Below are 20,631 nucleotides of genomic sequence, written 5' to 3'. Positions count from 1 at the left end.
TGGAGAGTAGCACAAAAATGGCTCCTGTGTGTCCTGAGTAGAAGTTCTGGAAGTTTTTCATCAAGTTCGGTAGAGCCAATCTCTGATGGCTCTGAAGGTGATGGACATGCTGCTGGCCAAGGCTGGGCCAATTAGAGGTGCTGGTTACGCCTCTGTGAAAACATATTTAAGAAAAAAATCAAAACAAGGTAGGCATGCACTTCTTTGTAGTTAGAGGAGGAGGAGGAGGTAAAAATATGTGAAGGGAGAACAGCATGGAGACACCAAGGTCAGTGGAGAAGGTGGGGGAGGAGGTGCTCCAGTGCTCCAGGCACCGAAGCTGAAAACCCTCTGTTAGCCATGGTGTAGACCATGGGGGGAGCAGGAGGTCCCCCTGCAGCCCATGGAGTCCACAGGGGTGCAGAAATCCACCCACAGCCCATGCCAGAGGAGCAGGTGGATGCCTGGAAGAAGCTGTAATCCAGTGGGAGTCTCATCTGAAGAGTTAAAGCTGCAAAGGCCTTGCAAGGGAGAGAAAGGCCTTGCTCCTGGCATGGAAGCAGCCTGGCCTTGGCTTGGGAGAGTCTGCACAGCACCTTATGGACAAAAGAACTCGTGATGCAGCAGACGGGATGTCCCTCGTGAGATCGGACCCACACCAAAGAAGTTCCCAGAGGACTGTCTCTTGGGGGATGGACCCCGTGGCTAAGTAGAGGACCCCTCTCCCTGATGGACTGACCAGAGAAAAAACTCCTACCCTGCCCCCTGCCCATGCTGTTGGTTTGGAAAGAGCAGGGGTGGGTGAGCAGAGAAACTGCTTCTTAAGAGGGAAGGGGTGAGAGCAGAGAAACTGTCTAGAGAGAGAGAGAGGTAAGTAGAAATAGAGTATTTGTAGCAGAATGGTAGTGATGAATAGATTTATGGGCCTGCTCTATGGACTGAGTAAAATACCCCACACCCTGCCCCCCTACCCGAGCTTGTTGGTTGGAAGGAGGGAAGGGGGTGAATAGAAAATGAGTTTGTAAGAGGGAGGGGGGGTGAGTGAACAAATGGTGTATGAAAGGCTTATTTTTACCTCTCATTTATCCTCTGACTGTGTTAGGTAATTAAATCACTTTGCAACTTTAAGTTAATTAAATAATTAAATAAATTAAATAAATTAAATAAAAAAACCTTAAATAAAAAATTAAATAACTTTGCAACTTTGGAGCCTGTCTGCCCTTCTTCTGTGCATCCTCTTGTCAGTGTCCTATCTCAACTCATGAAATTGGTGTATGCTTAATGGTTTTTTTTCTTTCCCCTCTCCTGCATGTTTGTGGCAGGAGAGCCGGGGTGCCTGGCATTTAGTCAAGGTCAAACCCCAACACAGAGAAGACAAACTTACCTGTTGAAAAACCTGTGTCAAGTAAATAATATGTAATGTCCAAGTATGTTCTTCAGGCTTCAGCCTTAGTGGATGAACTCAGTCTAGATCTAAAGTTTACATTTCAAAACATCTCAAAAGTCTTGCAGCAGGGATTTCTAAAGTCTTCAAGAAACACCGACGGTGAAGGTATGTGGTGGGAATTTGGGCTGTGAAAATAGGTGCACTCAGTACCAAGCTGGGTTTAGACACTTCAGGTTTGAATAGCAGACATCAGAGGGACTTGCAGCACCCTGGGGCACTGTTTCCATCCCAGTCACCTGTCTGGCAACCAAGAAATACACACTCACCTGACTCCTCTTCCTCACAGGCACTCTACATACAAATGAGACTGTCAGCCTTCCAGCAAAGCCCTTTTTTTTTGGTGGTGCAAACATAGTACCTCTAATTACATGGGATGAACAGTGGCAATGCCCCAGTCTCACAAGTAGTTTTTTAATAGGTTTACGAAAATGATACAAATAATTTAAAAACCAGAATTATTTTCTTTGTATGCGAGGTTCAGAAAGAGTTACTTTCTTTTTAACAGGATAACAGATATCCTTACATCTTAATGCAAATTAACAATCATCATTGTATTTAATTATTTATCCCAAAGAAAATTTTCACTTATTGAAAGCTTTGAAAATACAAAAAATTAAAATAAGTACCTATAAATTGGTAGGGCCAGGGCTTGGAAAATACATGTAAGAAATACTGGTTTTGTGTTGACCATATACAAATACACCCTAAGAATTTAAGGATGGGTGGACCAGAAGGTACATGCTATTACCCAGGTGTTCTAAACTTACATCTTAAGATAAGTAATTGGAATACAGAGGAAAATAAAAAGGTTAAGAAATAAACAATTCCATGAACCTTTCTGCTCCTATCAGCATCCTACACAACCATATTCCTTAGCTACTGCTTCTGCAGTGTTTCACAAAGAAAAGCTTCAGCACAAAATTTTAAGAACAAAACTGAAATTTCAGGTGTAGGCACACTAGTTTGTTGGAAGAATGAAGACATAAATGAAGACATTCTGCTCTCTAATGGAAACAAGAGATTGACTACATTTATTTCTGTGTAATTCCTAAGTAATGGTGAGGTAATTTCCTACCAAAAAGAGTTATTATCACTCAACATAACATTAGGCATAAAACTATATGGAAACGCCTCAAAACTGCTTTGCTACCCAATTACTTCCCTGGGATTTTATATTGCAAGTGGAGTCCTTCAGCTACCCAGTTAGGGCTGTAAAGCTGACAAGATACATTTGTGGATGGCAAAGTGTCACACAGGGAAAAAAGAAGCAAAACAAGCCAAACAAGCCCTGACCTCAAAGGGAGGTCAGGGCACACTCCTTTCGGTGTGTTGTTACCACCATGGAAACTACCACCCTTCAGTGCTTTGTGCCTGAGTCTTTTTCAAGTCCTTTTGATTGTGATGAAAGGCTCTCAGAAACCAGCAGCTGTCTGAATGCTGCTTGGACACCACAACATCTGCATGAAGGATCAAAACTGGGAAAACACAGAGCAACTGTGAGCGGATAAATCATGATCACATCATCACCCCTGACAATTAACAGCAACCAGAATATGCATTTCTCTGTCCTTAAAACTTAAGGAGCATCAATGTGGTTTTTAATCTACTTTTTCATACTGAACAAGAGTCTACTCTTTTTGGGTAGTACTGGGAATGGTAGACTAGAAACATGTAACAGGATTAAGATGGAAATCTTAGATTTCCATGTATGGTACATGGAGCACCTAAACCTTAATCAACAGCTTTATGAGTTCTATTGCAGTCCTCAGAATTCTTACTTCCCAAAACCATTGACAGACAACATTAGTATCTTACGGCTCCTTCAGAAGTGGACACACTCCTTGGAGACTCTTCATTACAAATGAGCAAAGGAAGGATCAAATCTACATGCATGAAGACTGAATGATAAATGGCTCATTTGCAGAGGATACAGGATTGAAAAGTAAAATACACTAGCAATGGAGGTTATTTCCATCATCAAATACTTACAACGTAATGGAAACCTGAGGGGAAAAAATTAAACTATTGCAAATGTGTGTCTGTAAATGACTAAGAGGTACAAAGCACAAGTAGACTAATTCCCAAAGATCCCCATCATCAAAGCCACCAAGTATTTCAGAGACGTGAGGTACTTTCAGTGAAAATGTAAAGATCAACCATGTCATGTGAGGCCACAGTGCTGTATCACCACACTGATGGTAAACCAGACTCCATGGGAATACCCTGTCTATGCTCTAGGATGCATCCATGCACTTCCTGACCAGGAAGAATTGCACCCATGACTGGAGATGCTTCAATTTCTAGGTTTTCACTCCTGGAAGTGGAAGGTGCATGGTACACAGGTACAGCCTTATCAGACTCTGCTGCCTAAACACTGTTCAACCATCAAGACTGAAAACAGAACCATTCAAACCTCTCAGATCCTGTCAAGATGAAAAACTAAGAAATGAAGCAGCATTAATTACCAAGTCCTAGGTGACTCTACATGAATTTAATGTGCCGCAACTGTGCCCATAGTAAAAAGTAAAATCCTTAGAGATACTCCATGGACAGATTGTGGTTCTATAGTAATGATTTCATATTAACCTGCTTACTCGGAAAAAATACTCAACATTGCAGGAGCAGAGAAAAACCGGAGCAGCAGATATAGCCCCTGCCACATGATGCCAGGCTAAATACCTTCCCTAGTTATCACCATGATTAAAATTCAATACTCTTACTGTTTTTATGGGTAAGCCTGGGGAAAAGTAAAACTGTAGAGAAAAACACAGCAGAAAACTACATGACCCACATGTCCTTTTAGTTTAAATTTAATTTTTCAGATAGAAGTTATCTATGTACAATCAGTGTGCATTGTAACAATTTTGTCAATAAAGTAATAATTCAAATCTTCTAAAATATTAGCTACCTGCATAGCACATTCGACATTATTGCCCATGATGAATTTACAATTAATTTTGATTGATTTGGATACTGAAGTGTTCAGGTATTTGACACTCCTCCTTTAAAACCAATGCACCTGAAAAGCTTTCCAGAGCGCAGTTTACCTGGATACTTCTTACCATTTGATTATAAACAATCACAACACTGACAGTTTAATAGGGAAAAAAGACCCAAACAAAACCCCAAAACATGTATCTAAAGTATGCAGTAAAGGGAGCACTAAATGGAGTAAAATGTTCCCTTTCCCCATTTTTACATTCTGAGCAGTGACTCCATCAAAATCTTTTATTGAAACATGTAAGTACACTGATTTTATTTCATAATTGTGACAAGAAGGCCTGAGTTGGTGGGGAAATGAACAGTCAAAAAAAGCCTGAGGGGAGAATAAGCTCATTTAACTAATATACAACAATTTACAGCCATTTGTTTGTGTTTTGCTTTTTTTTTTTTATTTGTTTGTTTTGTAAAAACATTGTAACTGATCACAAACAGGAGAAATCCTGGCTATTTTACAGTTATAGGTACAGAATTTAAATATTCAAGCTTGTGATGAAAAGCGGCAAGGTGGTCGCAGTGTACAATGTAAACAAGTAGCTTTGGAAAGTGAACAAAGTCCTTGAGAGTTCTTTACTAAGAAAAAAAAATATTCTCCCCATTCCCTCCTGAAATATGAGCACAGGTCAGTGTTTAAAAGTTTGTTTACAAACATAACTTTAAACATTATCAGCCTCAAACCACTTTGACAAGATGTGTTTTATAGTAAGATCCAGTCTGAAATGGGCAGTGTTGAGGTCCCTGTAAAAGTAAACATCTTCCATTTCTTAAAAAAAAGTGCCACAGCATTTGCAGCACAGTGCAGCATAAACTTTAAATACAAAAATATTTTTCTTCTGTTGGGATAATAGACCTTGCATCCTGGAAAGAAGTAACAATACTGCTACTGATAGAATATCCCTTCTGTATCTTTCAAGTTATGTAAGGCAATTACTGTGTTAATTTACTGTATATGGCTAAAAGAAGGTCCAGAAAATGTCAGTCTTTGTTATGTTTTCCGGCTACTCCATGTATGTTCAGGTGTACTTTTGTGATCTGATGAGTGTTCAAATGGAGATCTGTGACCTAGGGGAGATCTTGAACCATAAGGAGACCTCTGATCCAGTGGTGACCTTGGGCCACTACCCGAAGCTCTGTGGTCCATTTGCCAGTCTGAGTGGTACCTATAATCTCTGGGAGATTTATGATGGCTGTACTCAGAAGAGGAACGGTGATCTGAATGTATCCTGTGGTCTGAATAAGAACGGTGATCCGAATGAATCCGGCTCTCCTTTAAACTCGCTTCCAGGCTTGACCTGTGGTCTCTGCTCCTGTAGTCATCTAACTTTCTATGTTTACTATCACTATAGTATCTAAAAAATAAGAAATTATTTGTATTAGTTACTGGTAGCACATGAAGAGCCAGTTAAGTAAAATCGACAGAACTGCACTGGAGAAAGATCACAGTTGCAATTTTGTGTTACTCAGAAAATATGGTTTGGTGCTTGCTACAAGTTTAACTATAAAAACAGGAAGGAAATTCTGACTAGATTTCGAAATTGCTTGAGAAACTCACCTACTGTCTTGTTTGTAGTGATCCCAGTCTCTGTGATCTTTTCCATTGCTGAAGGCTGAATAGGGCCTTTTTCTGGAGTCACTTTTCTTGTAAGCATCGCCCTGATGCCTGTCCTTATGATGATCGTGGTATTGTGACAGATGTCTATCAGAGGAGTAGCTGTCCCTGCTACTGTCATCGTGGTTTGCATTCTCCTTCAGTCTTTCCACATCTGTTTAATAAAGCAGAGCTTAAAAGGAAGTCTCATAACATCTTTACTTCACCTAATTCAAACACCACTTTCAGACCTAAATAACTGAAAATCAAATGCACTAATGTCAGTGAGCAGAAGAAAACCTCAGAATTAAGAGGGAAGCAAGCTAGAAGGTAAGTGTCTAGGACTTGGAAACTAAATTTCTCAGCCTCTCCATTCAGTCTGTGAAGCTAAGTGTCCAAATGTGCAGTGAGTAGAGGTACCCTCAACAGAGCAAGTTTAGATAGAATGGCAGCAACTTCTTCTCTAAGATGGGATGGACTTAGTATGAGTAACAGTTTTAAAGGTACACCTTGTTAGCAAAAGAATTTCAGAGGTATTCCTAAAATACATGATTGTTGATTTTAAGCCCATGACAATATACTTGAAGTGTTCAGTAACACAAGATAAATTAAAAAAGCACTACATACAAGAAGGCAGGTGTGGGAACACATGGGAAAAAAAAGTCAGTGTTATTGTAAAAAATAAAATAAAGCCCGTATAACTAACAACAGACTGTGACTGTGGCTAACAAAATGCTTTCTTACACCACAGTGATACTGCAACAGCTACAACAGTCATGGAATTAAAAAAAAAATTACATAAATTTAACATAAAAATTCCCCAAAATTTAACATAAAAAAATGTTCCTGAATTTTTTAAAATGGAATTTAAATAACCTGGTAAGTACCAGCTTCACTCTGCGCTCTACTGGATTTCACCAGCAAATTAGTGAAGCTTTTCTGATCAGCCTATCTCTATGGAAAACAGACCCAGGAGACATGTGAAATGAAATAAACATGAATACTTAAGGTATCTAACACAAGAATATACTTAAAAGTTTGTTACCTGGATTTCTAATTACATGTGTATTCACATTGCTGCTAATATTCTGATCGTTGTGTTGCTAAAAAAGAAAAATACATTGGTAAACGTATGCATTGGTAAATCCCAAAGTTCATCTGAATACATTAGAAAAATACCCTAACGAACGAGACTACTATACTGCAAACACAAATACTGTTTGAAGGGTATTTCTGTATTCTTTATAATCCTCTATACCTAATATAAGTTATAATAATTAAAATATGTATTTGCATATTTTGAAAGGGTCTGAAAATATTACCTGAGACTCTTGACGTTTTTTGATTGCATGTTTATACAGTTTGTGCAGCTTTCTGGCATCAAATTCTGTAAACTTAGAGACAAAAATCCACAAATTTCTGAGGAAGAAGAAAAGAGAAATTATCATTCTTCTTTAAATTTCTTTTCCCAGTATTATGTAGCAGAACATGGATTTAACTGAAATTATCTGAGCACTACTTCAGTAAACCTGAAACGCACAAAAATCTAGACAGTAATGCCTAGGTGAACAACAAATGTTATGTGGTTCTAAATAAAACATTTGAAAGATTGACTCCTTTAATTTTTTTTCACTTTTTAGTATTTATCATAGGTACTTCATCATGTGAAGTGCATGGGCAGTAGTCCTAATAAGAACTCTGTTAAATTTTTGTGAAATGTTTATTAAAAATATAGCTATCACTTTATATATGTCTTCTAAAAGTTTGTTTGAATTTTGAGTATTTAGCAGTCTGTAAATAAAAAATTTAATAAAGGAAGTAAAAATTCTTTCAAACTTGACATCCCTTACAGTATAAGACACTTGACCAATAAACCTTATTATATGAAACCATCAGCAAGAGAAATTTTCCACAGAATTGAAAAGCCTGTTCAAGGCTTTTGAAACCAAGTAAGAACTGTGAAAGAGGATGAAAATTGTATGGTAATAAATCTGTGCCTAAACTTTGCTTGAAGGAACCAAAGAAGAACAAATCAAGTCTTTTGCTGTCAAGATGCCACAATTCTGAAGAAAACATTTCCTTCCATGATCACGGATAAAGGTTTTTTTAACAGATATAGAATTCTTTGTGTCAAATTTGCAGTTGGAATGCTAAAGAGTCTACAGAATAACAGTGTTCAGAAATATTTGAAGTGTGGAGTTTCAGGAAGCAACAGTATGCTCCTCCACTATGATTATTTAAACATGGTAATTTCTGTCTAGATATTTGCATAAGCAGACAACCAGTCAATGGTGCGTCCGAGGAGACCATTCGGACTTTATATAAACCACATTCCTTATCAAATATAGCTGAAATTAATATTTTATTAAGTACAGATAATATTGTAGCATTACTATGAATAATAGCTCTATAACAAGTTTCCACTTAATATAAAATTTACCAAAATGTAAGACATGGAGCTTGTTTTTGCATCTCAGATCACCTTAACATTTTCAAGTAAAGAAGGTAAAATCAGCAGAAGCATTTAACAGAAGTCTTCAAGAAAACGCAACACTTAAAACTTTGATACATGTAATCACAGGATGTATTTCCAAGCATGAAGAGATTAAGTGAACATTCTGACAAAAGTAAGTCAAATTGCATTAAGAAGTTATCAATGATATACAAGATCAGTATTTTTTCCTTAGTTCTTTTTATATTGTCACCTGATACAGATGCAAACTCTTCTCTCACTTTTGAAAAAGCATCTGAATGATGAATGCATTTGAAATGAGTATGTTATGATAAATACTTTTATCAAGTCACAGTTAATCCATACTACGTAATTTTAATTTTAGAGTACATTTAAAAAAATAAAGAATTCTACAACTTAGAATCATACGAAGTTCAACACAACTTTAGAACTGCCTATTTTCAGCAGGAATTATCAGAAAACCAAAGTGACCCGAAGCTGAAAAATCCAGATCTTTAAAGATAAGAATGGTTTTGATTAAACACAGTGGCAGTGACAAGTGTCCAGCGTTTGCTGTTAGCATTGAGCAGAGACATGTCTCCATCCTCTGGACAGAACACAGGGCTCTGCATCAATACTTAAAGTTAATCCATTACAGGTCAGAACAATGTATAATCACCTTTTAATAGACTCCTATTTAAAACAGCAGAAAGATATAAGAAAGAACAATAAACACGAGAAATAACTAAAGCCTATTCTTCTCAATAGAAACAACTGCAGATTTTCCTTTTACAAGTAAAACCCAAGAAAAGAACTTACTTTCTCCACTGTTTAATTTGTTCAGGATTTGTGTACTCCTTTAGACATTCAGTAATGTGATCCCCAATTTTGATAAGACACTGTCTAGTATGTTCCAGCTGCTCTCTTTCAGAAAGGCCCTTCTCTGGTCGATCCAGCTGTTTCAATGCTGCCTTTACAGGTCTCATTCTTTCTTTGCACTGTAAAATGGAAAAAATGAATGTATCAATTAAAAAGAAAAAGATTTATTCTAAAGCATGAACTACCTTTTAGTGTGATATATATCCACAGGTGAAAACAATCTTGTTAGAAAACAAATGAAACACAAGACTTCCTCACAGATCTTAAAAATGTTTTACATGTTTCCTTTGGAAGATTAGCAATCCAAATGGAAATTTTCTTCTCTATGAATGCACTAGATTGTATAAAACACAGGTTATCGAGTTGGAGAAGTGTAGAACATACAGGTGCAAATGTGTATATCTCAAACACCAGTAGCTGGATAGCTGTGGAGCCACTTATTTTTCTGTTCAAAACCCACTGCTGTGGGCTTATATGGCAGGTCAGGGACTAACATACCAATTTTCATTCCAAGTACGCAATTTACTAATAAAACTTTGTACAACTTTTGCAGACCTTCCCACTTTCATTGTTCCTTTTGATCACAAGCATCCAAGAATCTAGGGTGGTCCTTTCCTCTTAAGAGTGGGACACCACACTAGGCTTTGAGAAAGCACTTATTTAACGTAAGGATTTCTGAGGAAAAGGATTTAATACAACCAGATTTTACAACTAAACCTTTGAGCACAATAGGACAAGACTTACCCTTTTTAGCACCCGTGAAGCTGTACAAATTCCATGTCAAAATTAAATATGAGCATATTCAATACATTTCAAGTAAATATTTTCTGCAACCATTACACTTGGCATTCAACACGGGATGAATTGCTTTTCTGAGCATTTTTTAAACCTCACTCCTATGCAGATACTAGCAAAAATTATGCTACCTGGAGGAAAGCTAGTTTGGGTACAGAACCATAAAGGCTGGAAAAAACCTCCAAGATGATCAAATCCAACCTTTGACTGAATAACACCATCTCCACTAAACTTTACCACAAAATCCCACATCCAGCTCTTTTGAACACTTCCAGGGATAGTGACTGCATCACCTCTCTGGCCAGGCTGTTTGCTGCTTAATCACTCCTTCACTGAAGAAAATCTTTCCTTACATCCAACATAAACCTCCCCGGCACAACTTGGGGCTGTTTCTCCTTGTTCTGTCACTGGTTCCCTGGGAGAAGACCTGACCCCCAACAGGCTACAACCTCCTTTCAGGAAGTTGTAGAGAGTGATAAGGTCTCCCCCAATCCTCCTTTTCTTCAGGCTAAACAACCCCAGTTCCCTCAGCCACTCCTCATCAGACTTGTGCTCCAGACCCTTCCCCAGCTCAGTTCCCTTCTCTAGACTCACTCTAGCACCAAGATGTGCTTTTTGAAGTGAGGGGCCCAGAACTGAACACAGCACTTGATATGTGGCCTCAATAGTGCTAAGCACAGGGAAGGTCTAGACTAGCCACATATAAAGGTCATGAATTCTTGAATTTTCACACTTTGAATCCAAGGTTTTAATAATAAATCCAGATAAACCCAGTTGGCATGGTTTAAATTGCAGATGCTTAGTAATACCATCAAACTCCAATGGAATAGCATATCCCTTATCACCAAGAACACAATAAGTTAAGCGTGAACAATATTTCCCTTTGAAAGTGCAGTTAAATATGTTTAATTAGACTGCACCTAACCATGGCATAATGGTAAACTGTTACGGCCCAAGCAGCTGAGATAGAACTCAGTGCCCTTGAGAATGTGGAGGATTGAGATGAAATGGGAGAAGTGCCAGAAGAAAGTGAAGAAGAAATGGATTATCCCAGCAACCTCCCAGAAAAGTATTACAGATAGTATAGGCCCGTTATCTCTCCCCAACCACTCGACGCCTGCATATCTCAGAGTTAGACATTGGTAAATTTAGACTGTAAATTACTTGTATTCACTTTTCTATTTGTTCTGAAAACTTGTAAACCCGCCTCGTTATATGCCCTTATAACCTGTTGTAGAGCCTTTGTTCTGGGCTCTTCAGATGTCTCTCCAAACTCTCCTATCCCCTATGTAACCCCAAATAAAGCTGAAGAGACCTCATCTCGTCCCCTCGCCTGAGTCGACTTCCAGAAGCCCAAATTCATCTCCTGTGTTGCTCAAAACAGCCCTTCTCCCCACTGAAAGAACTTTCCTGTGGCATTTAAAGCACTTCTGGTTATGACTTCAGAAGTAGCCGCCGCAGTAAACAATTACCTCATTCCTGTATTCTTCCCCAATACACACTACCAAACCTAGAAAAACCAAACAAATATCTGGAATGGAATGAAATTGGATATCATCATTACCAGATAAGCATCTAGGGATAACTCAGAAAAACTGGGGAAGCTGTTCCATTGCCCTCTCATGCCACTTAGTAATTAAGCATCTGGATTACATATTGCACCAGCCACAGATTAAAGCAACTTTTAAAAAGACAGCTTATAGAGTGCAATTCTTAAATATAGAAGTGATCAGAAAGTGTATCTGTACATGGAAATCAAGTGATATTCTGTCATTAGCCACACAGATATATCCACCTGAACCACTCATGGCGCACATGAAGTAAATCACAGATGAGTTACTTGGATTGTTTAGAATAAACCCATGGAACAGTCACTGCCATACTCATGAGAATCCTACTGGCACGTCACAGCCAGCACCCACCACAGACCCCACAGACCTGACTGGCAAAACCACACAACGACAAAACAACCACAGCTGTTCAAAGCAACTCACTGATACTTTACTAGGGGCCTCAGCCAATCTATAAAATTTCATATAAATTGTGTGTTTGAACCCATTTTTCTCAAATGTTAATTCTAAGAAAGTAGTGATTAAACAGAATTCTTTTGGTGTCAGAGACATTACCCTCAGCAAGATATCTCTAAGGGCTTAAGCACTTGTTTCTTCCTGTGTTCAATAACTAAATTCTGCAATACTTCAGGAGGGAAGTGCTGAAACCTAATTTTTCTACCCATCTTACAAAGAAGAAAAGCATATATGATACAGTGAAGCCAAAGACTCCATCAATTCCAATTAAGTTCATTCATGTCTGCTCTTTAAGAAGCAGGATACTCAAGTGATTTTTGAGGATAAACCTTTAGAGTTCATATTCTAAACCTATTAATCCTACAAACCAATAGATAAGTTTTTCTATTATCCTGCATAAATACAGCAAAAAGACAAAATAAAACTGGTAGAATACAGTCAAAAATTACTACTGGCAGTAGAATGTTACTGGCAGTAACATTCATTGATCGGAGACTTTGCTAGCAAAAAACCACTTGTGTTACTGTGCCAAGTAACAGCATCGAGAATATCAGAAATTGTCCTCATTTAGACTATTAAGTATAAAAACTAACTTTCAAGAGGGGACTTACCACACTAAAAGTTTTCTGATCTAGTTCTTCAGATTCTTCTGATATAGGAACTGGTTCACTAGATGCAGTAATATGAACTGGAGTATCCAGCAATGGAATTTTTTTAGTTTTTTCTTTGTTTTCAGGTTTGATTTCATTTACCTAAGAACAAGATACAAAAATATTTTAGTACATTTTATTTTGGCTTTGCAATTATAATACACAATAATCCCTGTAACTACTGTATTCTATTCAATACATAATAATAAAATCTATGTTGACATTCAATGATAGCACATTTTACTTTCTCTGTGGAATGGAAAATGGAAAAGGAAAAAAATATTCAGTCCATTTAAGAGATGTATCATTGAAGATGTACTTCCCCATTTTAAATGCCTGTCCTTGTGGTTTCAGGTAATAAAAATAAAGCTTCAAATGACATAAAAGACTTTAAAGAAATGACATCTGATCAGATCCAAAACACTTTTTCATCTCAAAATCACTCACATAATCCTGGTAGCCTTTTCTGGTGCTATGTATGATAAGTAAACCTACTTACCTTCTCGTCTTTTACTTCTTTTTCTTTCTGTGTGGATTCTTTTACTTTGTTTTCTCTCTTTTCTTTAATATCCTTTTCTTTTAATTCTTTCTTATCCTCTTTTTCTTTTTTCTCCCTTTTCAAATCTCTCCTGTTTTCCTTTTCTTTTGTCTCTCTTTTTTCTTCAGCTTCCTTCTTTATACCGGTATCTGGCTCAGGCTTTTCTTCATTTTCTTTTTCTGCTTTAAATTTTTTATTTGGGTATTTCAGTGAAACAATCTCATCCTGCAAATATGCAAGCATACACGTCACATCAAAGTGGGTTCCTATTTATAACAGCTTTGCAATTATCAGATTAAAACACTTTTTATCTGTGCATTTTTTATTTCTGGACATAGACTTAACACCTATCAAATAGAACTGAATACAGTTGGTAAAGAAATACGAGAACTATGCACTCACCTCCTTGATGTGACAAAGCAAGTACAGATTAGGCAGAGGCAGTGGGTGTGAGAAAATGTGTTCATTTAACTTGGAATTAAGTTCAAATTTGGTCCCTTTAAAGGTTGTTAGGCTCTGAAGAGCTCAAATCTAAGAGGAAGTAGGTCTTGCAAAACTGACCTGTTTGGTCAGAACTGTCAAGTGACGGGGGATGTTAGAAGACCTCTGATCTAATTAGCTTTGTCCCAGTCCTGCATTAAACATTCAAAGGAGAAGGTAACAGAATTCCAACTTTCTCTTTCCCAGAACCGTTCATTTTACTAGGCTTTAAAAACATTTTAGTTACAGACTGTCTGTTAGATGCATATAAAACCGTTTCTAGGTGAACAAAATATCACTTCACTGCTCTTTATAATATTAACGGAGAAAGTCTGAGATGGAAACTAATATCCCTTCAGACACAGAAAAATACTATAGTAAATAATTAACGTACTATTATAACACAGGTGGAAGAATCATTATCATGTTTGAATTTATTTGTACACAAACCAGAAAGGCACATACAGAAATTGTTTATCAGTTGCATAAAAACAGATAAAAGACTGTCTAGTACTTGAACTGAAAAGGTTACTTAGAAGAGGTATGATAGAAGTCATCAGCCCAACCAGGGCTGTGTTTCAGTATTTAGGCATCATGGAAGCTTTCTAGCAAAAATCCTATGATTTAAAAACCTTCCTGATAATTCCAGCAGTAAAATAATTACATTTTAAATACTGTACACAGTATGGCAGCTAATTAGCTAAAGCCAGTCATTTAGGAAAGCTCTAATATACAGTCCAGTTTTCAGCAATTATTAATCGGTGTCCAAAAGTACTGAAGCGATGAGTACCTGTTGTTAAATACACAAAAGGAGACTGCGTTCTAGGCAGTTTCCCAAAAGACAGTTAAAAACTGACTGGCAGTGTCTTCTCTTGAGCGGAAATGAAGACTAACACTCATTTTTAAAGTAGTCTGAACAATTAATTTGCTTAGTTTAACAGTTCATTTGTCTGTGTTAATTTACTGGGAACTGTTGCAATATTTACAGGTCTTGGTCTTACATTCTAGACAAATTATTATAGCTATAAACATAAGGTAGACTACGCTGAATTTTTTTTTATAGTTGCTGGCTTTACATGTTATTCTTCATAGTACAATTTAAACACATACACTGAAAGAGTGGTTAAAAATTACTATTTTTTTTACAGATTTATCATGGTTTTTCTAATGCCAAGTTTTAACTACCTATTTCCATAAGTACATTTTCTTTTAGAACAAGTTGACAATTACAATGGTGTGTAATAGTTTGCTTTAAGCCAAGTAGAGAGTATTTTATTGGTATGTTTAGAATTGCACTGATTTATTTCAACTACTTTCAAATTAGCTGTGACATGACCCTAAATTTTATTCAAAATTTTATCTCTAGTTATTTTTCTGTGTGATAAATAACAAAAATAAAAAGCCACAATAAAACCATAATTAATATATTTAATAATCAGAAGTTACAAAACCCAACAAGGTTAAATAGCTGGGTAAATAGTCTTTCTGAAGAATGAGAGGCATGATGTATACAGGAGCTTTCATGGGCAACTCCTGAAATATGATTTTTTTATGCTGCTCATTCTAATTGAGCTTGATGATACTTTTCTGAGCTTCAACAAAAAACTCTCTATCTTAAGAATCATTATCAGTAGATGTAACACATGAGCAAAACCCAGTAGTTTTACAATGGTGTGTTACATTAGATTTGCATTTCTAGCGAATACAGGGCTTATGTCTTTAAAGAATGATGAAACTAAGCAATGTCACTGGTAATTGGACCATAATATTTTTTATAATAATTTGGAAAACTCCTAATTCCCCAGTTACTAGTTTATCATTAAATTGAGACAGATACAGTCTTTCACATGCTTGTACTAATGCAACATCAGTTGTAGTGGCCACAGGAAAAGGATGACATTCAGGTGTTTTAATTTTATTAAGCCCAGCAGAAAATAAAATACAAATTTATACGAACAGGAAGAACTTAATAGCCATCTTTAACGTGTGAAAGACACTTACCTTGTTATCCTCATCATCATCATCATCTTCATCAGATTTTTCTGAGGGTTGTGGTGAAGAATCACTTTTTATTTCTTCTTTCATTTTTGCAGCCTTTAGCACCTTATTCTTCTTAGTTCTTGTTTTTCTCCTCTTTGAATTGCCCTGAATGCAAATTGGTATCTTTAATCATGTTAACTGACAAGCATAATTGCAGTACATTTGCAAAATAAAGGATTTGGTTTTGCATCAAAGAGAAGGTTCCTTTTATTATATTTATTGCCACTAATGATCACCACTTTAACCAGGACTGTAGACAGAGCTTAGTGCAACAGTAGAGAATACACACAAATAATAAGAGAATGATACAATATGAAACTTGCAATTAATTTACTGAGTTAGTTTTATGTACTGTGATTAGCAATAGGGCAATACTACACAAATAAAAAGTGCAGAAATAAAACATGAAAAGGTTTAGGTGACATGCCCATAAGCGTATTGTTTTATCTCAGCAATGAATACCACATTTTACTTACTGTTCCAGCAAGCCTTTGTGCTTCCTTCCTCGCAAGGTCTTTATTCAGTAATTTAATGAGGTAGTCTGCACGGGTCTGTAACTGCTTTGCCTGGGGCTTCTTATCTGGATCATCAGGCAAAATCTGAGGAGAAAATCACAGCTGTGAGTACATATTATCAGCTTTAGATGTTAGCCTCGAACAGACAGGACAGAGAAAGCTGTGCAAGAGGAGGTGGTAAACAATCCAGTCCAACTATACCTAATAAAAATACCAGATGTTTAAAGCAAGGGAGAATTTCTTAAAAGTTTTCATTTCTCTCCAATGAAACCAATGCAAGCAACCAATGCAGAGTCTTGGAAATTGTGTCAGAGTTTAAAACCAACTCAAGAAATGAGCCTCAAATTTCTGTGTCCCATATGACAGTTCATCTAAGAAATTCTGGGCACCTGTACCAGTCAGCCACAGAACTCCTGGCTCTGGCTCATTCATCCTCTAAATGCAGAACTGCATTACAGTGCAGATGACAAGAATACAAATGTATGGTTTCAAAAGCCAGACAAATAAGTGAAAGGCAAAAGTAGGACATATTATTAAACAAATTTGGACACAATCCTGGCTCCTCGAATGCCAAAGCTATAGGTTGTTGGCACTGTCACAAAGTTTACTTCATCCCAGGCTTTTCCTCAGTATCTGCTGCTCACTATTGTTAAGAAGCTACTGCCCTAATTCCAGTACAGCTACTCTTAATGTTGGGAGTGGAAAACAGCTTCCACTGAAGAACCTGGGGATTGAGCTGGGATGGAGAAACTAAAATAAATCTCTAGAAAACCTCCCTTCTCAAAAGTTCAAGAAAACGGAATTAACAAAACCAAAACATCTGATACCGAGAAGGAAAAGATGGAAAAAAAAATCAAATGACAGAGGCCCAACCACGTGAGAATATGGAAACAAAACGGACTGCAAGAATGCACTCTTCAACCAAATACTCAAGACCCTAAAATCTGGTAGTATAACCGGAAGGATAGTATGAAGTACAACCGACGTACAATTTTGCAATTCTGCAAATTTCTGCAATTTCATTTATCATAAAATAAGCTCTCTCAGTAACTCTACTTAGCAGCATCATTATCTAAGCAAATAGCCCTTGATAAAATACTGTAGATGACATACCTTCTGTGTCAAACTGAGATCAGGATCCATTTTTATCATTTCCCAGCTGCCATAACCATATTCGTAGATGCCTATTAACAAATTGGAATCATCTTCCTTACCCCAGTCTATATCAAAATGAGCAGCCTTGGTGTGGCATGGGATGACATATCTAGAAGAAATAAATTAGAAAGACAAATGAAGGATTTTAACATCTGAAACTTAATGAGGGGGAAGGGAATATACTAAAAGTAATGTAGCTAGATTTATTTTCTCTGCTAAAATGCTGATAAATTTAAGAAATTAATCCAAATATTTATCACTGTATTTTATTAATATTTCTATAAAATATGTATTGAAAGCAGCACTGGAATGTGTTTTAAAGCTGATTAAGACTAAAAAATGAAGAACAGACATTTGTCTGTAGCCATGAGCTCTGTGACAGAAATTGGGTAGCCATGAATAAAAGCAAAAATCATCATCCAAGTGGTCTAACTAAGTGGGTAGGAATTGTAATACACAAGGTGGCAAGTTCAGAAGGTAGGAACAACTACTGCTGCACTAGAGGGACAATAATTTTAACCGAGTGTTTGAGTCCAACTTGCCAGTAAAAATAGCTAGTAAGACTTGAGAAGTTTTCTGCATTACTACTCCATTAAAAACAACACAAAAACAAGTACCTTTTTCTTTCTTCTGGATCTGAAGGAATGGATTTGTGCAATGGTGCCAACTCTTCCTCATGAGAGATGACTAATTTAGCATTTACTTGCACTCCTGAGATTCGGAATGTTGGGCCTTTAACCTTCCCAAGTCTACCTCCTTAAAAAAAATGACAAAGCTATTAAAATATTTACCTTTACAAATACAATCAGAAAAACGTAAAGAAAACTATTATACCACTTGACCCTTTCTTAACCAAACGCTAGAATTAAATACTTCAGAATTAAAAAGTGCCTACATAATAGGAGCACTTCTAAATTTCACAGCAAGTCAAAAACCTACTGCATTTTTCAGTGGTAAGTCACACACAGACAGGGGAAAAAGTCATCTTACTATAATCCTGTGTTTTTTAAATCATCCAGTACACACCCCAACATTTTTGTTCGTATCTTCCAACAAAACTGTCTTCTGTTATGACCAGAGTGCCAGAGTAAATAATTCTTCTTGACATTTTTCATTGTCCCCTCAAGCCCTCTGAATATTGTACCTGCTCTTTCTTGTCCAGATGAATTGTCCTTTAAGGCTTTAATGCATCCATTATGTACAAGCTCTCCCAAACGTCTGAGATCTATCTCTGATTTATCAACTAGCTCAGCATCTCTAGCTACAGCATCTAACCTGGAATAAAAAAAAAAATAAATTATAACTCTGAAACTTTGGCAATTGTGAATGACTCCTTCAGACTTTAAAACTAGAGAAATGATCATGTAAGTTACCAGTCACCTGTGGTTTCTATTCAATGTACAATTTTGATCCAAGGGAAAAACCCCCTAACTCATCCAGGTATGAGGACAATAAAACAAGAACTGTAAACACTAACCCTAGTGTTAAGTTATTCCACATTTCTTTAGAAAAGAAATCATTAAATCATATATATATAATATGTACATATGCACTATAAATATATTTAAGGATTAATATTTTTAAGGATGGGAAGCTTTTCTTAAAATAGGGATAATGAATGAAGCAAGCTTAAAAATGAGAATTGACAATACGTAAAATGCAACACTAACTTTAACAGTCACAGTGGATAAACTGATAGGCTTTGAACAGGTTTATCAAACAAGACATGAATGATTATCACCAATGAAGATTAAACAAGTCTGCAGACAAAAATAAAGGAAGTATTCCTGCAAATGGCAAGGTCTGTTTTGCGGCTATTTGCACACACACCACACATGAAGAAATGGATGATCCTACACTAAAGTCACACCATAGTCAAGATGATGTATTTCCTCTACTGCCTAATGCTTTATGGTACATTCTAATTTTCATAAAAATGAAATTACAAGTTGCCACACTAATAATAATCAAACAACTTTACCTCTCAAGAGGGCCACCAAATTTCTTGTAACTCTTGATAAACCTAGTAACAGAAAATAATTTTGCCATTTAAATATATGCTTAACAAACAACATTTGTTTCAAAGCTGTATTAATAAAATTGTTAATCTTAGCATGATGCTATGTGGACGATGGGGAGAAAATAAGGTAGAGAGGGTAGAGCAGCTTCATATATTCAGATAACTCAAATAAAAGCAGAGATTTATGAATTTAAGAACTGATGTAAATAAAACAATAGAAGATATAATTTATTTTAGAAATTACTTTATTAATTTCACAAGACTAATGATTCAGCAGCTGTATGTATCTAATAATGAAAATGGAATGAAGATTTACAGTAAATCAATATTTCAGACATTATGTTACGCGTTGTATAGTTATACAGTTATTAAAAAGCAATCTGCAACAGGTAATTGGAAGAGTTTGGAAAATGACATGAAAGATACTCTCTGGTGAAATATCTAAGTGATGGTAAGAAACTGGAGATACTTGGAACAGAAAGGAAACTAAATGAAAATAAAAGAAATAAAAATAATTTAAAAAAACCCAAAACAACAACAACAACAAATCTTCCTCAACAATGAAATTGCTTGTGCAAACACAAGAATAGCCTTGAAAAAAAGTACCAATTCACCCTATTAAATCAGATAGAAAGACAAAAAGGACCTTTGAAGTTATTCCTCTAGACAAAAATACTTTGAAAACTTTACAGCATTTTAGAGTAACTTGAATACTTAAATTTAGAAGTAAAGTAGCATTTCACAAACCCAAAAATGTAAATCAAAAGAATTCCTCCTCCTCCTACAAAAACAGCATTGCAGCAAATATTTAGCATGCACAGAAGGGACCAATAAGAGTACAAGTTTCAAATAGGACTTTCTATTTTCTTAGTTTTAAAAAAGCATGATGTAACAATCAAATTACAGTGCCAAGGAGTTGAAAAATAAAACAAAATCCTATAAATTTTTTTCATTTGTCACAAAATAGATTTACATATTCTTTCAGCCCTGCAGGTTTTAGATAAATTGGTGGAAAGCAGATTATTTTGCTTGTGTCTTTTAAAATAAAAGTTCACACAATGTAAAA

At 36.3% G+C, this 20,631-nt stretch overlaps 2 protein-coding genes across 4 annotated transcripts in view; both read right to left on the bottom strand.

Moving 5' to 3' along the window:
* The window catches only part of LOC146424381 (uncharacterized), a 231,435-nt gene that overhangs the window by 69,584 nt on the left and 141,220 nt on the right, over positions 1-20,631 (bottom strand). The window lies entirely within an intron of this gene.
* The window catches only part of CHD1 (chromodomain helicase DNA binding protein 1), a 55,361-nt gene continuing 38,953 nt past the window's right edge, over positions 4,224-20,631 (bottom strand). For all 3 annotated transcript variants that reach the window (XM_085043166.1, XM_085043165.1, XM_085043167.1), the window contains exons 25-37: positions 19,527-19,568; positions 18,690-18,820; positions 18,163-18,301; positions 17,504-17,654; positions 16,352-16,474; positions 15,837-15,980; positions 13,317-13,580; positions 12,779-12,919; positions 9,286-9,464; positions 7,337-7,433; positions 7,060-7,117; positions 5,979-6,189; positions 4,224-5,775 (exon numbers count right to left, since the gene is read on the bottom strand). In XM_085043166.1, coding sequence (XP_084899292.1) covers positions 5,412-5,775; positions 5,979-6,189; positions 7,060-7,117; positions 7,337-7,433; positions 9,286-9,464; positions 12,779-12,919; positions 13,317-13,580; positions 15,837-15,980; positions 16,352-16,474; positions 17,504-17,654; positions 18,163-18,301; positions 18,690-18,820; positions 19,527-19,568 — 2,044 coding nt within the window. In that variant the 3' untranslated portion in view covers positions 4,224-5,411. The remainder of the gene's footprint in view (positions 5,776-5,978; positions 6,190-7,059; positions 7,118-7,336; positions 7,434-9,285; positions 9,465-12,778; positions 12,920-13,316; positions 13,581-15,836; positions 15,981-16,351; positions 16,475-17,503; positions 17,655-18,162; positions 18,302-18,689; positions 18,821-19,526; positions 19,569-20,631) is intronic.

This window comes from Lichenostomus cassidix, chromosome Z, assembly GCF_008360975.1.
Source record: "Lichenostomus cassidix isolate B80296 chromosome Z, HeHo_3.0, whole genome shotgun sequence".
Classification (NCBI taxonomy): Eukaryota; Metazoa; Chordata; class Aves; order Passeriformes; family Meliphagidae; genus Lichenostomus; species Lichenostomus cassidix.
The sequence above is the reverse complement of the archived record's forward strand: the minus strand, read 5'-3'. Positions and strand labels throughout refer to the sequence as shown.